General features: G+C 45.3%; 2 protein-coding genes across 7 annotated transcripts in view; one reads left to right on the top strand and one right to left on the bottom strand.

Moving 5' to 3' along the window:
- b4galnt4a (beta-1,4-N-acetyl-galactosaminyl transferase 4a) overlaps positions 1-5,720 on the bottom strand; it is a 113,826-nt gene extending 108,106 nt beyond the window's left edge. Inside the window, exon 1 of the mRNA XM_028957417.1 lies at positions 4,558-5,720. Within this exon, the coding sequence (XP_028813250.1) occupies positions 4,558-4,699 (142 nt within the window). The 5' untranslated portion in view covers positions 4,700-5,720. The remainder of the gene's footprint in view (positions 1-4,557) is intronic.
- A 35-nt stretch (positions 5,721-5,755) lies between these two features.
- On the top strand, positions 5,756-19,904 carry LOC114766564 (immunoglobulin superfamily member 22-like). 6 transcript variants are annotated; one of them, XM_028957415.1, is made up of 26 exons: positions 5,756-5,896; positions 6,170-6,288; positions 6,559-6,718; positions 8,562-8,624; positions 10,530-10,735; positions 10,942-11,082; positions 11,160-11,296; positions 11,877-11,976; positions 12,072-12,108; positions 12,195-12,372; positions 12,541-12,654; positions 12,944-13,106; positions 13,255-13,530; positions 13,610-13,894; positions 14,409-14,533; positions 15,220-15,361; positions 15,602-15,898; positions 16,019-16,318; positions 16,542-16,715; positions 16,846-16,974; positions 17,091-17,387; positions 17,464-17,552; positions 17,993-18,185; positions 18,444-18,743; positions 18,822-19,148; positions 19,748-19,904. In XM_028957415.1, exons 5-26 carry the CDS (start codon positions 10,582-10,584, stop codon positions 19,813-19,815), a joined length of 4,026 nt encoding a protein of 1,341 aa, XP_028813248.1. In that variant the 5' UTR covers positions 5,756-5,896; positions 6,170-6,288; positions 6,559-6,718; positions 8,562-8,624; positions 10,530-10,581; the 3' UTR covers positions 19,816-19,904. The 6 variants fall into 6 exon arrangements, with proteins under 6 accessions (XP_028813248.1, XP_028813245.1, XP_028813244.1 ...); XM_028957412.1 differs by having other exon boundaries at positions 8,917-10,735; XM_028957411.1 differs by having other exon boundaries at positions 8,562-9,853.
- The last annotated feature ends 2,922 nt before the right edge of the window (positions 19,905-22,826 follow it).

The raw sequence follows: 22,826 nt of genomic DNA, 5'->3' as shown, positions 1-22,826 counted from the left end.
ACACGTTGTTCTGGCACACGTTCTGTTATCTTGTCCTCTGGATGGAACGCGTGGCGAGGTATAAGTCCTCATTGTCAGTTTCGCCTGACGGAATTCCTCAGCTGCGTGTCATTGCGCTCCGACAGCGAGCTGGCATTCCTGTTCCCCGCCAGCCGACTGCGTTTGTGACAGTGCGGCCTCTCAGAATGCGGCCTGACTGACAAGAGGCACAATTACGTTCGACAGCGAGAACAACACAGGCGGAAAAGGCGGTTAAAGCTCCAAAATAAACAAATCCAGTCACGAGGGTTGCAGGGCGCTAAGGATGGCGCGTCAGCATGCGCCAATTACTTTGGTCGCAAAGAGTGATGGACGGGCGGGGGCCGCTGCAGATTGCTTTGTTAGATTAAACAACGCTAAAGGGATCCTCAGGCATGCGGTCAACCTCGAATCAAGTGCACAAGCACGCCTTCTCCACAAGAGAAGTAAAAAAAAATGAAAAAAGTGCTTCTGCAACAAACCGCCAGCAAGATGCAGGGCAACGGAACGGCGACCTTTCGTTCCGAACCGCAACAAAGGGCCAAGGCGAGGTGAGTCAGATGCTGACGCGCCCTTTGATGATTGATTGAGAACGTGCTCTGTCAGTAACCCGACACTCGCCCCATCGCAACGTGGCCCCTCGACGCCGCCCGCTGAAAGCCGATCCAAACACAGCGCATGGATTCCGCTGTAAGTGGCTTTAAACGCATATCGGATTCGGATTGGTCCCGATCAAGCGGTTTGAGCTCGGGTCCCTGGCAAATTCCGACCAGCCAGCAGCCCTGACGGAAATGCGCTGAGACGACGAAGCGGGCCCGAGTGGGCGTGTCCCCGCTACGCACGCCGCACCTGGCGAAAGCGGGGAACTCACTCCCCGCGGGATCGCCAGGACCTCATTTGCATGGCAAACGGCCCGTAGCCCGTTACAGGCGAACGCAAATTTCATTAACCTCGGGGTTCACCAGCTTCCCGGCCCGGTTCCCCCCATGCAGCCCTCTGCCCTGGTGGAGCACTCCAGCACGGGACAAATCGAGGACGCCTCGCCGTAATGGAATAATGGCGTTCTTCGGGTTACGTTAATCTGCCATTTAGCACACCGGCAATCAGGCCGCGCGTCCCCGAGGCTGAACGAGACACGCAGGACGGCCGGCTGTCGCCGGAGAAACAAAGGGAAGGGGATCTTCGCAAAATCCTCGAGCGATCTGGCAGCTCGACTCAAAGCAAGTTACTCCACAAATCCGGGGGGGGGGGGCTGTTACATTACACCCACCATGCTTCACGCGGTCCAATTTCACCCCAGAAAATCAGGTTCATTAAGGACACGAAGGAACGAAAGAAAGAAAAGGAAAAAAGTTCCAGTTCCATTTCGATTTGAGATATTTTTTAATGAAAGTTAATCAAAATAAAAAAGCTACAACCCCCCCCCCCCCCCCCCCCCCCAGCTTCTGCCTCGGCAATCAAGGCACGATGAAACCATTCGCCGAGTCAATCATCGCTGCGAAATTAAACCCTGTTTTTGCTTCGCTTTTTTCCGTTCAGAGGTGAACGCTCGTGTGTTGCGAGATAGCGAGGCGGCGGCGGCGGCTGAGGGCTCCGGCGCAGCCTAATTTCTGCCGCTTCGCCTCTGCCTCCCATTCAGTCCCGTCCCAAAAGGAAAATCAGTCAACCTTTCCTTCACGTTCACGCGGCTTCACAATCCAACCTGTCAATCTGCGGTGAAGAGGTTCCCTAAGCCCCCATCCACACTCTCTCTCTCTCTCTCTCTCTTTTTTTAAATACCAGCCTGATTTAAATGAGGCCCATTCAGCAGCCATAATGGCTGCCTGCATGCCTGCAGTATCTCCCACCAGAGTAAATATCTTGATTTAGAACAGGGCAACCTCTGTCACCAAAAGCAGAGTCCAAATAAAAGTGGCTTGTGACAGGCAGGCCTTGCTCGTGCGGCCTAGAGACGCCACCTCGGATGCACTTCCTTAACAACGGTGTCACATCAGTAACTGTAATAACAATGCAATGTCTACAGACTCTTTTCCTACACATACTTGTGCCTATTAATGAGTGTAGGTGAGTATGTTTCGAGTGATGCAACGCACAACACTTTCCTCCAATTCGAGTTCATACTGAGGCAGAGGAGAAGCCAAGGGGCAATTCTCTGAAAAATTAAACCAAAATGCAGAAAAAAACATGGTTACCTCTAGCAAGGACTTTTTTTCACTAATTTCAATGAAATTCAAAGCAAATTATTATCATAACCCAGACATCCAAGGTTTGTTTATATATGTTATATTGAATAGTGCATCAGTGATAAAAATAGTGAATAAAATATTCATACAATAGACCACATTTTAACTCATAGGCTACAGGCTATCATATGTTAAATATATAAACAGTGACATTATTGTCCCGTGCATGCCACCATCTTGGTTATTTTAGTTGCATAAATTGGTATTGCATAAATATTTTATTGACACCCATTATACATTGAAATATTTGGTGCAATAGTTTTGTCTAAATGCTTATAGAGTTCAAATTTTCTTGTGGAAGTTCATTTTCTGTGTCCCGTGCATCAAAGTTTTCAAACTGCTCGTATGGCTTTTGTCATAACTTTATATTGAACTGCCCAGTAGTAAAGCACAATTCATAGTTCATAGTTCTGACCACTAGTTATGGGAATGAAGTAAAATAGTGCAGCATGCCACACACCACCACTGACAAATTCAGCGTCAGTTTTTTAAATGTCAGCGCGCCCCAGAACCATTTTTCATTTGCCAGAAAAGCACAGGAACCCATTTAGACAAAGCTGAGCTGTAATCACAGCAGTTAATACTGTACGTGCGGTCAGGATCAGATGGCGATCCCACAGATAAAAAAAAAGGATTAGATGTTTCACACTGTTTGAATATTTATTACACCTTTACAATAAACGATGCCTAAAGCATCATCGACCAATCCCCCCATTCAAATGAGTTAAAAATTATTAGTAGGAATGTCACAAATAATTGGGGTTAACTGTCTTAATGGTCTTTGTCTATGTATATGATGACCTAAGGCCTATTTATTAACATTGCAACCTGGATCATTTGAATAAGAAGTGAATTAAAAAATAGAGTGCAGATGTCAAGAAGCCACTACCAAAATGAATGAGACTGTTGGAAGTTCCGGGAAAGGTGGGACGTCTGCTCCTCATATTAGTCTCTCAGCAGAAAGCCACTGCGGCAACAGCGGCCTTTCCAAATTCAGCACATTGGGCAGGATGATGGATCTGCAGGTGGTTTCCAAGTTATTAGGCCCTCGTTCCTCGTCGGGATGTTTTGGATCGCTGCTAAACTATCCGGCAAATCAAATAGAAGGAGCAGTGCAAACTAAAGTCGAACCCCGTAGCACTGCTTGAAAAAGCAAAAATAGGCCCACGATCGGGTTAGGAACAGATAAAGCGTGTGAACTGATCTGCTCCATAGAGGCGCCGATGCTGATGGGTTTCCTCTCATGGTCTGCCGTCAACAGGTCATGTGTGCAGAGCAACAGGGACAACGTTATAACAAGCGGGACCCTTTAATGCAGTCCTTCCCGGATGCCACGCGAAAAAGTCCCCGTAGCCCCGTGGCTGTTTTTTTGTTTTTTTTTCCCGCTGTCTGGTAAGAGGTGGGTATGTAATGCCCCCAAGGCTTCCTCTATAGAGGCCGAGGAGACGAAGACCAGGGCTGACAGCGAAATAACAACCCTGCCTGACAGCACGGGAGTCCGTCCAGGGCCTGATCTCCTTCCTCCTCCCCTTTTTTTACCGTGAACGTCGAATGCTCCGTGTTAGACTTGCGAGGGAAACTGCGCGGCGAGGAGCCTGCACGAACGCAGCTAAAAATAAGCGTGCAGATATATGAAGCGGGCGAGTGACTTAAACAGTAAAAGCCATGGCAACTGGCGAGGTGAAACAGTAAATAAGGGCCGACCCCCCTCATCCCCAGTTTCCAGAGGTATACCAGTTCCGAGTTAACGTGGGAAGAACGTGGGGAGAACGTCCTGCCGGGTAGTGAGGGTCCTTGTTCCGCTCAGGTAACACCAGAAAAGGTGGCAGGTGAAAACAAGACGTTTTCTCTCTCTCTCTCTCTCTCGCTCTCCTTCTGACTGCAGCACCAGCAGCGGCACCCGACACCGGCGCTCGGAGAGAGGGACGAACCGGGAATCTGCATGCACACCGTGTGCGCATCGACGTTTTAATGCATGTGCCTCCAAGGCCAGGCCATGGATCTCTCCGGGGAAAACTGCTGACGTCTCACATTTATTACACGGCCCGCCCCTTTATTTACACCGCGCCTTACAAATTACCGACCTGTTCAATTTCACGGCCCAAACTGCAGGGAGGGGAACGATGCGCGGTGGCAGTAGCCTAGAAGACCCGGGTTCAAATCCCACTTACTACCACTGTGTCCCTGAGCCAGACACTTAACCCTGAGTGTCTCCAGGGGGGGACTGTCCCCGTAACTACTGATTGGATAAGGGCGTCTGATAAATGCTGCGAACGTAAGACCCCGCGCTGCCTACCTTTGCCGTAGTTGAAGTGCAGTTTGATGGACTTGCCCTGGTTGATGTGCAGGTACGTGAACCAGACGGCGAACGTGAGCAGGACCAGGAGCAGCAGGAGCTTGAACTGCTTCCGGATCTTCTTCACGGGGAAGCGCAGCATCCTCGCAGCCTCATCATCCACCAGGAGGACCGGGTTGGGAGCAGGCCTGCACCTGCGGAGGGCGGGAGGCGGGGAGGGCGGCGCGGGTCTCACGTCTCTGGCACGTGCGTAAAAACCGACGCCATGGGCGGCCTTCAAAACCGGGATCACGTGTTACTGTTGTTGTTGTTGTTGTTGTTATGACCGGTAATAGTAGTAATAGTTTTTTTTTTTTTTTGGGGGGGGGGGTTCCTAAAAAAAATAAGCACAAATACGGGCGGTTCGGACAAATCCGAGCAAGAAAGCAAGCAGCGGTCCGCCGGTAATCCGCGGAAATCCGCGCCGACTCCGGGTGCCTTCAGCGCGGGATCCTCCCGCCGCCGCCGCCGCCGCTCCCCACCGAGCAATAAAAACAGAATAAAACGAACGCACTTTCACGTCGCTACATGGTTATTACGACGCCACGGTAGCTCCAGTGTACACACTCGTTGCGGTTTTGTGACACTTGCCGTCGAGCGACACTTTTTTTTTTTTTCTTTTTGGTAGAATTATTACAATTATTTGTGTTCGTCTAATTCGATTAAAATTGCCTGTCGATCAAATGTTCTCTCTAAAAGCAAAATGCGTGCGGATCTTCCACTGGCGAGGCTGACTAAACAGTTTAGTCGCAGTCTAATGTGCCACAACTTGCTTAGCGTCGATAAATAATCATTCTTTTCTTAAAAAAAAGCTTCTACTTCGGTTCGGTCGGGGATCCGCGGTTCGGTCGTGGAAGCGTGACGCCTCCGACGCCGGGGGTCGCGCCTCCTCCGCACCTGCACCGTCCGTCGCCCGGTCGCCCGGTCGCCCGTCTCACCGACGCCGAGTCGCGGTGCGGAGGCGCAGCTCCGCGGCCGGCCGAGCTCCGCCGCGCGGGAACAAAGGGCCCTTCTGTGCGCGAACGCCCGCCGCCGTGTCCCGCTCCCGCCGCCGCTGCTGCTCCGTCCGCCGAGCGGCAGCATCCATAACGCTGCCGAGCAACCGAACTTGGGAGGAGCCGTAACGGGCAGCCCGCCCCTCCAACCGGGCGGCGAGGCGCGGCGCGCCATTGGGGGACGGCGCGGTGACGCGGGCGCCCGGTAGCGTATTGTCGTCCGGCGCAGGAGCGCCACGGGGGACGCGGCTGTCCCCTCTGCCGTCACCCTGTCCTGCGATCAGGGACCAGGCCGATTCTCTCTGGTATTTGCATTTGAACGTGACTTTGACAACCAAAATGAATAGTTTTTTTCCTCGTTACATACGAACACGAACTTTTGCCTTCCCGTATTAAATCGACGTCTCGTTTTTATTGATGACGTGTCGTCATCATATTCATACTCGTCTGAATAATTTATGTCTAAGGTTTTTCAATTATTTGAGTCTGTACAATTTCCTCATTCCACTACGTAATAATCTGGACAGTAATAATAATCGTAATAATCTATTTACATGTTGCATCATGATCATCGGAAGTTGGGCGGGTGTGACGGCGGACAGCGCGCCCCCTGTCGGTCGGAAGGAGCTGCTGCCGTCACGAGGGGTGGCAGTTTTCCTCGCTCTTGCCACCCTGTCAACTTTAAATATACGCCAGGGTCAGTGGGAATTTTGGCCTGTGGCTGTCGCCTCTGTATACACGTAAGACGGTCCCCAGACGTACCCCGTGATTGTTGTTGCATGCGGTCTCAGTTTTAACTAAGAACTCTTATTCTATAACCTCTTTATGGATGATATCATTCTCAGCCAGAGAAGAAGATGCTCTCGCCACTGCTGCCCTTCGGCACGTGACACATTTGGCATTTGAGAGCCACGAGAGCGGTGCGTAGCACAATCACAGGTTTTCATTTTTCTTTTAACCTCAAAAGGTCGAAAAAGTGCTGGCGCAGAAGAGAGCCCTCGCCGCGCCTCTCTCGGGCGGGGATGCCGGTCTGCCCACCCTGCTCCAAAATGTCAAGTGGATTAAGAACTCGGCCTTCTCATCCACAAGGCGCTGAATTGGGCATCTGTATGGCGACTACCAAACAGGTGCGGATTATCGAGTTCGCCGGTTGAGCGTCCGTCATTTCCTACCTGCCTATTACATTGCCTCAGGAAAACAAGATTCTATGGGGCTCGTAGTCAAGTGGAAAATTAAATACGTTGACATTGCAGGTAGCGTGAAACAGCTCACCACCGACTGAACCAATGAGGCAAAAGAATACTAATTTAAAGGTAGAATACGAGATGCTGCTTGCAGGCAAAACAACCATTTCCTACTTTGGGCCTTCCTTTTTGAATCCTTATGGTTTCCTTCTTATAGTATCATTATTATGAAGTTTATAATAAGGTTATAACATATAACACAGAGAACCGATAAGACTTGTGGTAAGAGTATAGCATTTAGGGGAAAATGTTTTCTAAATCCATATTGAGCACTTCAATGCACGGGTTTGCACACTGAAAAATGAAATAAGCCTGTGTGAAATGGCCATACCTATACACACTGCAAACGCTGCCTTTATGTGCTTTCAAAAGTATGAGTTCTGAGCACATGAATAGTCAAAGTCGTATTAATTTTTGAGAAAGTCAAAATGTTTTAATGACATCTGTATAGTATTATGGATTGGGGCAAGACAGCAATAGATGCTAAAATACCATTTTTAAAAATTCTATTGAGATTTTTTGGCAGAATATTTATTTGCATTTATATTCTTAATACATTAAAATACTAGCCAACTACTCACAGAATTTTTTCCATAGTAGATTGGCAACTAGTCGTAATTCCTAACTGGAGTGAATTTCCTGCGTGGTATGTCTAATTTTGAATGTGGGAAGTATTCAAAAGCACTCAATTTATGTGCCCAATGCAGTCAATTTATGTGGCCCAATTAGAAAAATCCAAAATATGCACAAATATCACATTATTTTTGAATGCAGACAAACTAATAGACAAATTAATTAATGCTACTGTGGACACAAAATCGCACAATGGCCAATTACATCATAATTACACATTACATCATAATTACCTCAAGTATTAGCGATTAATCAAATAAATTATTTTTAGAAATTCTCGGGTTTCCTGTAATGTCCTGGCACCTTTGGCCCACCATATCCTTGTTTGACTCCCTGAAAGCCATAAGTTCATCTGTGTTGCATGTCCCAACATGTGATATCTGTCCCATTTTGGTAAGACTCGCCTGAGAGTAATTTAATATTCAGTTCGTCTTTTGTGTACTTTATCATTAAACTTAAATCCTGTTGTGCAACTGTACCTTGTTGGACTGTTTTGGACTTCTCATTTGCTTAACCCTTCATATTGGGTTCACCTTTCGCCTTCACCTCGTCCTTGCCTGCGTATGTTTCTGCGTGCTACCTGAAGCAGAATATCCTTTGTATTTGCTTTGTTCTGGCTTTCCGTAACGAGGGCCCACTTTGAACTTAACATGGGCTAACTCTGATATAGACAAAACACAGAATATTCACTGGCTTGTCATATTTCACAGTTTCTGCATTCGTTGGTATTTAATTTTTTTATGTATGTGCAAAATCACAGTGTGTCTTTCATAATATATCCCCAAATTAATTTATAAATGCGACCTTTATGGATTTATGAATGTTGGACGGTTTAATGGTATGCTCCTGCTCAAAGCTTAACTTATTCCTATAGGATGTAAAGAACTTTGCAATGATCAGACTACGTAGCCATGTTTAGCTTTGGTCATGAAGTAATTTTAGCAGCTGTTCATATGGCTGCAAAGATAACAAGCCCGCCCCAGATGTAGTTTCAAATAAGGCCAGATAAATAAACTCTTTGATCACCCTGGAGGCTTTTGGGTGGAATTTCAAATCATCGGTTCCTTCTTTGTCTCTGCCCCTCCCATCCCAGCAGAGTCAAGGGAGCATTACCAGAATAGCCGGCTGCTCTTGGGACGGAGGCCTTTCCAAACAGGTGATTCAGCTAATTGCCCCCCCCCCCCCTTCCCACTGACTTGCTGCCGAAGTACTATGAAAGATTAAAGTTAATTATTTTTTTATGATCTGGTGATTTTCATAATTCTCACACTATTTCTTTCACATACTATACTAAATCTCATCTTTATCTCAACTCTTTCAAAGGACTAAGATTAAACATTTTGGCAAGAAATCCCCAGATTCTCCACTGGACAAAATCAATATAAGACAGTTAGAAACAGAGACTTTCTAATCTTGTTACAAACTTTCCCCATTTTTGTCCTTACTAGCCTCTCAGAGGGATGCAGAGAGGATTAAACCAAAAAGACATTTATCTTGACAGCGTGGGCAGTCGGATATGGGACAGTGGTTTGCTATTCAGTTCCTGAAGGACACTTTCCAATCTACCACACATTCATTATTTTCCTATTAATGATCGTCTGAGCCTGATAAATCGAGGGTTAGAGTCAGAGTGTTGTTTTCGGGGATACTTCGGGAACAGGATTACGAAAAAGACGAACCGCAGTCTAAGTGGCAGCCAAAGTCCTATTGAAATTCTGTGGGGAAATGGTGTTAAAGTAATGGATGCATGATTGATGCAACATGCCAGTGATTCTAGTTGTGAATAATGAAGTTGGATGACTGATCTAGGTCAAGCTTCTGCCTGAATTTAAGCTCAGTGATTGAGAACACACAAGGTGCAGTATTAGTACAGAGGCCCACTCACTCTAAAAGCAGCATAAATAATGAAAAGCTGCCCATAATACCACATGGCACACTAGGGGGATGTGGCACATGTGTAGAGGGAAGTGGTACTGTTTTTGTGGCAAAAAAGAAAAAGGTGTGTACTTTGCATAGACATTGAGTACAAAAATAAGTCAAACTGGTTGGGTTATAATGCCACTCAGCTTTATTTGAATGGATCTGCGGGGGAAAATGAACACCCAGACTGAGGTTGGTGAAATATGCTCACATTTCACCTCAAGGGAAAGGGAATGAGCCGAATAATGAAGGGGAACTGGGTGTGCAAAAGTCAATCTCACTCAAGGGAGATGCCCTAATGGCCATGCCCAGTTGTGCTCGTCTCCCAACCTTATTTGTCCATGGATATGGCCGAGCGGGCGTGAACGAGAGCTGAACTTTTCTCTGCATCCACCAAACGGCAGTCCAACTGTTCGACCAGGTGCCGGGTGCTCAAACGGTTGTGAGATACAGATTTTGAATAAGGTAACGTATACTAATTTTTTTTGTGTGTGTATGTGTGCATTCAGGTTTTCTGTACGGACCTGCATGGAACATACTAATCTTCTTAAATAGTTGAGCTTCATGTGGCGTGCACTCAGAGTTAAGTGTAAAAGGCACTCCATTAAAAAAGGAAAAGGCTTGTTTTTAAATTGAGGCGAGGGTGCGCGGCTCTGATTGCCCACATCACAAAATTGTTTTTACCGCAGAGAATAAATGGGTGGCTTGTTTGGCTGCATTGAAATTCTCTCAGTGAATTCCAACCTTGAGTTAATGACAGAAGACAAAGAATTTTGAGCTGTGTTTCAAGTTTTATTCTCATTAAATTCTTGTGCCAGAGGTGAGGGCGGGGTACTGCATAGGATATAAAGAGTGAAATATAAAAGACATACAGCAGGACTGTGGGGATATATACGTGACAAGCTATAAATAAGGGCTGTTGGGCAAGGGAGACTACACAAAACAACAATATAATATGAATATGATGCATAGCATATGGTCACACGTTATACAGTTCACCCAAATTATTGGCTTATATTGGCTTATAAATAATAAGTAATATTCCTTAGGATATTTGTGAATGGGCAGAGTGGAATCAAGCCATATGTACCATAAACCGTATGTATCAAGGTTATTACCCACATTACAATGTTCTTCTCAGACCTATAGCCCAAAGTTATATTATCAGCAGCAGATTGGGCTGACATACAACAATGGACACAGAACTCATCAAGTCCACTGACGGCATGATGGAACTACTCTCTGAGATCCAGATGTCCTCCTCCACCTCCTCCTCTTCCACGATCACCATGAGCTCCACCAAAGTTCATAAGGTCTTACAGACGTCCAGCTCCAAGGTCATTGATGGTAAGAGAGTGGCGACAACTCGTATATTCTCCATATATTATATTCATGAATTCTTCCACAACCAACTCAGAAATGCTTGTTCCTTACATAAATTCCCAGAATGTTAATGATGTGTAATGACTGAATTATGTAAGAAATCAAAGGCTGTTTAGTCTTCTTCTCTAGTCATGTTGGTGTGTAATTAATGACTTATTTGTGTCGTGCAGGCACAGAGCAGACAGTGGTGCAGCGCAAGACGTCTGCTGTGGTGGAATCATTCAGCCAGGTGCAGAAGTCCCCAGAGATCCCTCCAGGGGAGAGCATGCCTGACTTTGAGTTGAAACCTCGACCAATCACAGCTCAAGAGGGTAGAAGCAAAACGATACCATTTTGACACGACGGCGCTGCTGAAATATCTTTCAGTATCCTCACTTTTGCTGCACAGGGGACAAGGTCTCGTTCAAAGTGAAGGTAGTGGGGAATCCCAAGCCGACAGTGACGTGGAAGAGGAAGAGTGGGAAACCACTGCCCGAGACAGCCATGATGTATTTTGACAGCATTAATAAGCATGATGTGCTGAAGGTGAGAAAGACACGGAGGCTTTTATAATGTATTGTAACTAATTTATTAGGAATTTATAACATTACAGATATATAACAATGGTTTTATATATTTCCATTTGAATAAAATGAAGAATAACACACAAGATCAGGAAATGCAGCCGTGGGACTAGTAGTCCTTGTGCAAAAAAAAGGAACATTCTGATACTTTTAATCTCCCACCAGCAGAAGAGCGGCTTGTCGTCTCTTGAGTTATGGCCCTGATTTAATAGCGCAGTGCTCATGCACAGCTGTCAGACACAGGCCCCGTCGTCGGCGTCAACTGCGCATTCATCAGGCAGAAAACTGGGCTGAGCGGTGCTTAAGGCTCTTTTTTTCAAGACGTCAAAGAAGCAGATTTAGTGAAGCTTCTCACCCCGGCCGCAGATCTTTAGAGGGGCTTAAAACCATATTATCAAGCAATTAACATGTAGATGCTGACATAAGCGTCCCTTGTCACCATCTGTTGGTATGAGCAGAGTTATTAGGGGTATGCTGCCCCCTGCTGCTGTAAAAAAAGAAGCGCACAATGAACACTCACAATCTCCTGGTGCTCTTTACAGATCAAGCCATTAACGATGGAGGACGCCGATATCTACATGTGTGAAGTTTCTAATGATCATGGTGATGCAATCTACTCCATTTCCCTCATGGTAACAGAAAGTAAGATAACAGTGCTGCAGTATAACTGTAGAGGAACGAATTTGCATCTTTTGGATGTACACTTACATGCTCGTCTCACTCTGCTTTGATGGCAGATCCAGCAATGGATTTCAAGAAAATGCTGAAGAGACGGTGAGTGGGCTGTTTGTATCGAACAATGTTTCTTGCTCAGCCCGTCAGCCACTGCGAAGCTATACGAAGACTTTACTTGTGTCCAGGGCTGGTCAGTCCAGCAGGAGAGAAGAGAAGAAACCCCCCAGTGAGGAGGAGATGCTGAAAATCCTCGCCGGGGCAGAAAAGAAGGACTACGAGCGCATCTGTGCAGAGCATGGCTTCACAGACTTCCGCGGGATCCTCAAAAAGCTCAAGGAGATGAAGAAGAAAGTCGACGTGGAGGTGAATGTCGACCCAGGCCAGTGTAGAATTGACTGTGGCATCTGTTCTCTGTCAGCTGCGTGAGAAGCTGCGGTCATGTTTAATGTATGGTGATGCCAGTGCAGGAACATCTCCACGCATCTGAGCAGACTTAAATAGGATGATGTGCTCTCGCTTTATTTGATACAGATGGTTAAGGTGTTAAAACCATTGGAAGATGTCACAGCGAAGGCCGACACCAATGTTGTTTTTGAAACTATTCTGGAGTTGAAAGATCCAAACCTCAAGATGCGCTGGTTTCAGGTAAACCGAGTTGTTTACGGAACCATAAAATATTACAGCTTTTAATTTCTGCTCTTTTGTTTGATTAAAATGAGTCTAATGGCCAATATGTACATTGTTTAAATAAACTTAAACTTGCTCTGGACTTGAAGTCACCTAAGGAGTCAAAATGCAGTTCTGCAAGCTACAGGTATTGATCGAGTTAATAATTGGGCTTAATTATCATTTTTTTTATTTAGACATGTAATATATGTTTAATCTCGAACAGAAATTAGTCAACTACAGTTAATGTTTACGTTTCTTAATGCAGGGCACAGAACCACTGCGGATCCAGTACTCACTTGGCAAGTACGAGTTGAAGCAGATGGGAACTAAGTACATGCTGTACGTCTCAAGTGTGGACTTGAAAGACGCTGGCACGTACTCCCTGCAGGTCGGAGACAAGACCCTGTCAGCCAGGCTTACCGTCATAGGCAAGTTGGCATTTCCGAAACACAGGACTCTTCAAAAGGGGTCGTGGTTCATTCATGCAGCGAAGGCCGCGACAATGCCCTTATTCTCCAGCGTGGTTTCGCTTCTCATCTCTGACCTTTACCCCTTTTCTTTACTCCACCCCCCCAGACGAGCCTCTGAAGCTCCTAACAGAACTGAGGCCCGTGCGTGTCACCGAGCGTCAGACAGCTGTGTTCGAGGTGCGCCTGTCTAAGAAGACAGACCAGCCATTTGTGTGGCAGTTTAAGGGTAAGGAAGTAAAGAGAGATGAAAAGATTGACATGACAGTGTCAGAGGACGGCCTCACCTACACCTTGAAGATCAAGGATGTGCGACCCAGCGATACTGGCGACTACACGTTGAGTCTTGGCGACCTCAACGCCACAGCACCTCTTTATATAGAAAGTAAGGGGCACTTTTATCCGTTTTAGTAAACTATTTCTCCGCCAGTTTGTGCATCCAGTATTTTAATTCTGACCATTAGGAATCCCCATAAAGTTTGCAAGCCAGCTGAAAAACGTACGAGTTAAAGAGAAGGGGAAGGCCCGGCTCGAGTGTGAGATGAGCTCCAAGGACGTGCATATTAAGTGGCTCAAGGACGGGAGGGACGTTACCAACAACCCTCGATACATCTCCATGCGGGAAGGAAAGCGTGCCGAGCTCATTATCGAAGACTGTGACCTGGCAGATGAAGGGGAGTACGCCGTCGTCTGCGCTCAGGACAACGACGCCAAGGAGTACATCAGCTCTGCCAGCCTCACTGTGGAAGGTGTGAAGCTTTGTGCTGTCTTAAAACAGCATTTCATGTTACATGAAACATCCTTCACCTCCTCATAATTCCACCTTGATACTGACATTACATTCTAATTAACAGCAAACCTGAATGAAGTAAACAGAACGTGAGCCAACTGGCAGTATGTTTTGAACTAGCGCTAGGTGCGGTGCTAGAAGCCAGGCAGGGGGCTTGTTTCATGGTGTTGGGTCTAAGGCGTACTTGGGATTTGCATAAATAAAGGAACAAAAGGAAAAGAAGAGAACTAACCAGACTTTTGGCCGGTGTCTAATTGTTTTTGTCACCCAGAGGACACTTTAAATGTGTTTAAAATGCTTGCCAGGTCTTTAAACCTGTGCCTGTCAAATTGCAGGCATCATCGTGTTCCTTGTATTTATGTAAATGCCGAGGCGCCACGCTTCGCCCCGTGCTTTGCACTGCACTCAGCGTCAGTTTGGAAGTCATGCTCTGTGCTGTATTTTTGTCGCTCTGCATTTATTTGCATTCTCAGAGCGATTTGCCACGGTGAAGAGTGGCATGTCAGACCTCCAGTGTCCCACCGGCTCAGAGACCGAGCTCTGTGTTGTTCTGAACGATGAGAAGGTGGAAGGAGTGTGGCTTAAAGATGGGAAAGAAGTAAGAAGTTAATAAGACTCCGTTGTATGCTGTAGTGAGATTTAAGAGATATTCATTTATTAACAACTATGGTACAGCAACAGTCAAACCAAACCAGACACAAAATTGGGAAATGGTCACACATTTTTTTCTGCTGCGATAAATACTCTATATTTAAGCTTTGCCTGTCACAGTGCGTATATCAACGCTGAAACACAAAATGTTCCAGGCAGCAAAAAAGTGCACAAAACAGACTAAAAATTCCCTCTTCACGGGGTCTCTGATCCCAATCGACTCTGTTCTCCTTTGTTGTCCCTGGCATGTGGAACAACTTGCCCTGCTCCATTCGACTAGCCGAGACTACTACCACCTTTAAGAAGCAGTTGAAAACCCACTTGTTTAAAAAGTATTTCAGACGAGTCTAACACACGCACATGCACACACACTGCACAAAACTAAAAAAAATTATAGTAAAAAAATTAAAATTCGTCTAGCACTCAACAATTCCCCAGCATGTTCTATTCCTGACAAGTTAGGCCTTATCAGGGCTCTTAGTTTTGTAACTCAAAATCTATAAAACCGAATGAGAATTGCTGGTGTCTTCCTCTTGTAAGTCGCTTTGGATAAAAGCTTCTGCCAAGTAAAGTAAAATAGTGCACCTAGCAGCTAAAGAATACTTCATTTATCCTCAGCTTTTCTTCCTGTAGATTTCAGACCTGATCGGAGTCCAGGTGGTGAAGCAGGGAGCTGTGCACAAACTGGTCTTCAGTGAGGTCAGGGGTCAACATGAGGGAAAATATACCTTCAGAGCAAAAGGGGCAGAGAGTGAGGCCACGCTGGCCATTGCAGGTATGTCTCAGGTGTGGTGCCTCTAATAGAACCTGATCACAGGACATTTGCTGTCTGGTAAAATGAAACTGACCGCTGAATATTTGGGAGGTGGGCGGCTGACAAGCTGTGCACAGTATCAGATGGCCTACAGCCTGAAACTCTACCCCTTTGAAGTGGGTCTGTAGGGTAGATTGACTTTATTATCCATTTTTCATTGATTTTAAATGGCAATCAACTATTTTGCTGTCCTATCTGCAGACCCGCCTGTCATTGATCCCGCTTTGCTGGAGATTCTGGCGAGCCAGCCAGTGACGGTGAAGGCTGGACAAACTGCCACCATAAAGATCCCCTTCAAGGGCAGGCCTTCACCCAAGGTGACGTGGTACAAGGATGGCATTGAGTTGACAGAGGATGTGCGCACTGTGCTGGAAAGAGATGGTGAGTCCACCACTCTAGTGCTGAGCAAATGTGTGAGAGAGGACAGCGGGGCCATCTTGCTTAAGCTAAAAAGTGACTGTGGGACTGCTTCTGCCAACCTGTTCCTCAATGTGGTGGGTAAGTAATCTGTTTATTTATCTATCTCTTTATCTGTCCGTCACCCTCTTTGTCTCTTTGTACCAGCCCCTGGTACATAATTGTTAGAGATGGATTTTCTTTTATATTTGCCCCTCCCAGACCACCCTAAGCCTCCTCAGAAGGTGGACTTTCTGGAGAACAGCGCCAAGTGCATCACCATGAAGTGGAAAGCTCCACGCGACAACGGGGGCACACAGATCACCAGCTTTATCATTGATCGGCGCGTGGCGGGGAAGAAGTCCTGGAACAAGGTCGGAGAAGTGGACTGCCACACCACCACTCTCTGCGACGTCAAGGTGGAGGAGGGCAGGGCCTACCAGTACCGTGTCCGGGCCATGAACTCCCAGGGCCTGAGTGAGCCTCTGGAGTCAGAGGAGGTGTACGCTGGTCAGCCCATTGGTGCGGTTCTGGGTGATTTTAAGGAATCAAATCATGCCATAGCTTGGTGATTAGGAATAAGTGCAAGAGAATTCTGTTGTTTTTCATACTGTTATTACATAAATAACTTTCAATACATACTGTCTAACATTGCAAGCAGTCAATTTTATAACAAGTGGGAATTTAGGGATGCATATTGTTAATAATGCTCGATTTTTTCTGTGTTCTTAAATGTTGCATAAAGAGCCTCCTGGCATGGTGTCACAACCCCAGATTGCTGATGTCACCAAAGATGATGTCACTGTGACCTGGTTACCACCTTCCCAGGATGGAGGAGCAGCTGTACTGGGTTATGTTGTGGAGAGGAGAAAGAAGGGAAGTAATATGTGGGTACCTGTCAATAAAGAGCTTATCCAGGGTCAGTAGTTTACTTGTGCATTTTTTTTTCTATTTTTAGAATAAATGTCATTAATTGGAAGTCCTTGCAAACCTTGTCATTGGAACAATAATCCAACCTAATTTGAAGCAATAGATTTTTTTTTTTGCAGACAGTAAATGTACAGTGGAGGGTCTGGTTGAGGACATAGAGTATGAGTTTAGAGTTACAGCTGTGAACAGAGCTGGTGAAGGGGTTCCTAGCCCCGCCTCAAACACAGTTTTGGCCAAAGACCCCATCCGTGAGTGACAGCGAACAATCTGTAAATTAACCAAGTGTTCCACACTGTGAAAGGGTTAAAGTTTTTATTGTCGCTCTCTGTCTGTCTTTTTTTTCTGGCTTGATTTTTGTATGGAGGTGCCCCTGGTTTTGTGAAGAACCTACATGTGACAGACTCCACCAACTCCTCCATTGCGCTGAGCTGGCTGCCCCCAGAACATGGGGATGAACCATCAGGCTACATCTTAGAGGCGCGCTCTGACGATGCCAAGGAGTGGACCAAGTGCACAAAGATCCCCATAGTGGGCACTTCCTATTCCGTTGGGGGCTTGCAGGAACGCATGAAGTATTTCTTCCGTATCCGGGCTGTTAATGAAGGAGGTGTTGGGGAGCCAGTAGAGTTGGAACAAGGAGTTCTGGCCATGCCTCCTCCAGGTAGTACAGCTTCTTCAAGCCCACTTGATCATATTAATCAAACATGTATTAACTGTGCTATTAATCTTCAACACAGCTGCTCCCAAGTTTGACCTACAGGGTAAAGTGAGGAACCACATTGAGATCCGAGCAGGAACCTTACTCTGCATTCCAGTCACCTTCACAGTAAGCTTCTATGTCCTGTGACTGCCAATAATCATCTGATTGTAGTGTTTACAGTAACATGACAACGCTTAAGAGCGGCTGGATCAGAGATCAGAACAGCTGGATCATAAATCTAACCAGAATGATATTTTGAACACTTTTACACTGTTCAATAGATTAACTGATGCGAAGAAGTCATTTACCAGTAAGCACAGCACACTTTTTGGAATAGCATTCCATGTAGTGCTGCTTTAAAAACTGTCCATCCTTTATTGCAAGGATACTCCGAACAACATAACAAGCAGAAATGCATGTGGACAAAAAAATGTTTTTCAGAATAACCCATGAAACAGGGTCATTTTTCTTTGCCTAGGTTTAACACACAGACACAAAGTGTTTAAGGGTATCACAGCACAAGTACATTAGGATGACTTTGCTTAGAGCCCATTGCTTTATTACAGGGCTCCCCCCCTCCAGAGGTGACCTGGTTGAAAAATGGCGTCCGAACCAAAGGGAAAGAGGTCATCACCAAGGGCAACCAGTACTCGCAGTTTCTCATTAGTTCTTCCCAGCGTTCTGACTCTGGCATGTACCGTGTCAACTTGCACAACGACTGCGGCGAGGCCAACTACGACATCGACGTTCGCGTCACAGGCACGAACCGTGTCCTCTCGCACACACCCTCTGTGGGATTCTACTCACTCTCCTCTTCAGCTTTGCTTTCACATAAATAAATCCACTCAAGTTCTTTGTTCTGTCACTCTGGTTCCCTTTAGACTGGAGAACAGCAGCAGGATAAGTAATTTACTCATATGCTCAGGTTCAAAGTAGTACAGATGAAAAGCCAACACAGCTTGTCCTGTCAAGTCAAGGCTTGAGTTTCATAATTCAGTACATGAATGAACTCCACAGACTTCCCAAGGCCTCCTAAGAACCTGCGGCTGGTGGAGGAGGTGCCGGGCACGGTTACGCTGCATTGGGAGCACACCCCAGACCTGGCAGAGAACAGTCAGACACATTACATTATTCTCAAGAGGGACACCAGCACAGCCACCTGGTTCACCGCGGCCGAGCGGGTCTTCAGTAACAAGTACACCGTGACCGGATTGCTGCCTGGGCGCAAGTACTACTTCCGGGTCATTGCTCACAATGACTTTGGTGACAGTGACCCTCTGGATTCAAAGGAACCCTTCAGTATTGCAAAGGAAAAGGGTAAAATAATGGGGCAAGCTAGCAAATAAACATTCAAATAAAGTTTTAATGTTTCTTAGATGTTCATGTGCTTCTCAGAACATTTCAACCTGGATGTGAAACAGTACACTGCCAAGGAGAACACGCTGAAACCCGCGTTCATCCTGCCGCTGAAGGACCACGCCGTGCGTCGCGGCCATGACTGCACCATGAGCTGCGCCTACCTGGGCAGGCCCAACCCTGCCGCCTCCTGGCACAAGGACAACATGAAGATCTCTGACGGTCCACGAATCTGGTCGAGCACCACCAACGGGGTGTGCACCCTCACCATCCCCAACTGCACCGCCAGGGACGCGGGAGAATACACGCTGGTGCTGGAGAATCCGCTTGGAGAGTCCAAGTGCAAATGCAACCTGGTGATCTTCGGTAAATTTGGTCACAGGAGTGGGGGGGACATGGTATAGAGGGTGTATTTACCATAAACACAAAGAAAGACAAGGACTGTTGGCGAAACACGGATTAAACCTAAATCTAGGACTAAAAAAAAAAATCCCTATCCGATTTTTGTCACCTTGTTACTGGCTAGTCACAGTCTAGAACACAGGTTCAGATGTTTGTTTAGGGTGCATTGTGTAGATGGAGATATGGAGCTGTGCAGTTGCACTGACTTCGCTCATAGAAAGAAGCACAACTATAAATCTGAACAAATGTCAAGTGCTGAGAATGTGTCTTTCAAAAACGAGAGATTATTAAAACCCCAATAGAAAGAGTCCTATGTTGTGTTTTAAAAAACTTGAAATATAATGTTCTCCTCATATCTTACTCGGGTAGCGGGAGTAACTGTATCCACGATGCCTGATGCATCTTTTCCCTACAAAGGCATGAATCTTAAATATTTCCCATTGGCTGAGCAAATCCAGGTTAAGATGTGCTAAAATCTTGTTTTTTAATCTATCAGTTTTTTAGCAATCTTAATCTATTTTGAGTTATGTTCCAGTCACGTGTCTTATCTTTGATTTTGACAGATAAGGACGATAAGAGCCTTCTGGAGAGTCTGACTGAGGGGTCTGGGAAGGAGAAGCACATCATATGAGGAGTTAAGAGACAGTTGCTGTTACCACTCTGTTCTGTATGGGACGAATTTAAATAACTACAAATGCAAATAAATGCAAGTTAATGAAAGCTCTGTGTTTGACTATTTTCTTCAAGGTAACAGTGTAATGAAAGAAATTTATTCCACAGTACATTTAGGCAAAATAGATTAAATATTCTATTTATTGGAGGCCTTTAGCTTTGTAGTATTGTTAAATATGCAAGAGATAGTTACCCATCCATACAAGCTATTTTTTTTTTCTTAAATTCACCGCACCACAGCTGGGAAGGGAGAAGGTATTTTTTGCTGTTGCAGTTGAATCATGAATGTGGCAGCTAAGGACTCACCACACGAGGTCAGTCTTAAGCACGCTCGCAGTCAAACCCTTCTTTGGATGCAAACCTTGAGGGTGGCTCACACTGATCAGAATGCTGCTCACTTGTGCAGAAACCTGATCCGGTCCTCTGAATCACAGCGGCAGAACCGTCCACAGCCTCTCAGCCTCGTGTCCTGAAGGTGAGGATGTTCTTTGGCGAAAGCATATGTGTGTTTCGTGGAGAAAACAGCCCTCCATCTGCATCTGTATTTCACACTGAACGACACGCAGCACTAATTAGCAGCTTTGGTGCCCTGTCAGGAGGCAAATATGAGTTATGTCACGTCCCTCCTGGCACAAGAGGGAATAAACAAAATTTCACATAACCTCACATTATGTAATGGTACCCACGTATCATTATCTATTTAATTCGCCACTGGTCTTAATGTGAAGAACTGTACGAGACCAAGTTTTGCGGTGTGCACCTTGGAATTTGAGTGTCTCAAGCTAGGCCATGCAGCCATGACTGCAGTAGAGCTGGTGTCTTAGTGACTGCAGCCACAGCCACTGGAACCTGGCTGGCAAAGCAAGCAATTTCCTATGGCCCCGAGCTGAAAGGGGGTCCAGGGCCGGCTGATTACAACCATTAATCTGCAGTTAACTGCACCACGGATACATTTCCCCTATCATGGGCTAAGCCTAGACTAAAACAGAACTGCAATGAGGTTCTCCATTCAAAAACACTTTTAGTCTAGGACAAGCCTTAATCCATGAACAGGAAACTGAGCCATACTGAGGTTTATATAGAAAGACAGAGCTGGCTGTCTTCAAAAATTCTCCTGAATAAGGAACCAACCACTTAATTTGCTTACGCAGAGAATAAAAATCATCCAATTCTGAAGTTGTTGTTTTTTTTTTTATTTATTCTATTGCAAAATAATTTAAATGAATCCATTCATCTTCTCCACTATGATTTACTTTGGGGTAAAATCAAATCTCAATGCCAATGTTAATATCAAGTATATAACGCAAGAAACATTGCTTTTGTTTATATTATGCATGTTCAATTTTTTGCCTGAGAAATCGAATTATTGTTCTACACACTGCAAACCTCCAGGATGCCCTTTTATCTACATACTGGGTATACTTTTCCAAATATTACTTTTTACCAAATATTACCTACATTTTCTAAATGAATGGCTCGTTCAAAACATGTCAAAGGTTTGGATCATTTATGTTTTTTATGTGCGAGTTTTCAGTAGTATAAATGCATGCTTGTCAGTTTCATATGTGAATGTGTGTGTGTTTCACATGTGTTTGTGTTACAAAAGTCTGAAATATTTCCTAAACGGCCCCTCATATTATAGAACAAAACGGAAGACAAAGGACAATGAATTAACACACACACAGTTATGTAATGAACAAAAAGTGAAAAAGAAAGAAAACAAGTCAAATGGCTGAATATTTGAGTTTCTGAAAAGCAGGGATGGCAGAATCTTACACTCTTGGAGAACTTTCTCATCATTCATTCATGTTACTTGGCATCTTATGAAGCAACTTTTGAATATGACAATAGTGAACAAAGCAGTTATGAAGGTAAAATGAGGCAACTCAAACATGCGTCACTTTCTCCTGCTACAAAAATACTAAATATGTTTCTTATGTTGGATTTTTCAAAAGGGCTCCATCTTTGTAAAACCACAAGCATGGAGGCGAAGATCTCTGATGCAGGTAACAAAAAAAGTTAATGCAACTTCAAGTAAACAAAACAAAACTCACGGCACGAGGCCCAAAAACCTAAAGATGCTCCAGTGGTTTTGAACAGTGGAGAGCAGCATGGCAGCATACTTTCCAGCAAGACCAGGCACTGACTAGCGGCGAGTGTGGTCTAAATGCATGTCTGGGGTGAAAGTGGGTTGGGGTGTGGCTATCAGTAAAAAGGTGAGAGTGATCTAGCGTGCCCGGGTGTCTTACATGCCCCAGCTGGACCTGTGCCTGGCGCCATGATCTTCGTCTTTATAACCACAACAGAGTAGGTGTGGCCAAACCTTGACTGGTGTTGTAGGAGTGACGCAAATTCGTCGTTCCAGTAAGGGATGATGTGGTTCAGACATAAACCAGGTGGGCAAGTGAAAAAAGATGGTAGAGGCTTTTTCTGACACCTTCCATAATTTATGGTAATAACTGGACGTGTGTTCATTGACTCATTAATGAATTGTTCATTACATGAATTGTTCATTAAATTTGTTCATTACAATGACATCATATCACGTTTTTCTCTTACAATCTACGTAACGTTATTTTCCCATCTGGGTTGACTCTTTATCTGGTCTTGTTTCAGGCACTGAAATGTTTTGCAATAATTCTGCTTCCTGCTTTAGAAAATCGGCCAAACGTTATCTTTTAATCTCTAAAATTTGTTTAGAACTGCATACATTATATATTTCTGTTTAAATTCTTCCACTCTTGTGCCGTTTAGTCAGAATTGAATTAAAAGTAGCATTTGTTTCATTGAAGAACGGGCCTTTTTTTTCCCAGTATCTGTGTACATAGGGAGCGACATCTGTTTCTGTTTCTCGGGTTCTGTGAACCATATAGCCAAACCCAATTAGTGTAAAAGGATGCAGCATCAGAGACACAGGTTCGTATTGCATTGTACTTGCATTTATTCAGACTATTCATCACATTCATAGCA

This window comes from Denticeps clupeoides, chromosome 17 (assembly GCF_900700375.1).
Source record: "Denticeps clupeoides chromosome 17, fDenClu1.1, whole genome shotgun sequence".
Taxonomy (NCBI): domain Eukaryota; kingdom Metazoa; phylum Chordata; class Actinopteri; order Clupeiformes; family Denticipitidae; genus Denticeps; species Denticeps clupeoides.
Note: the sequence above shows the minus strand (reverse complement) of the source record. Positions and strands in the feature narration are given on the sequence as shown.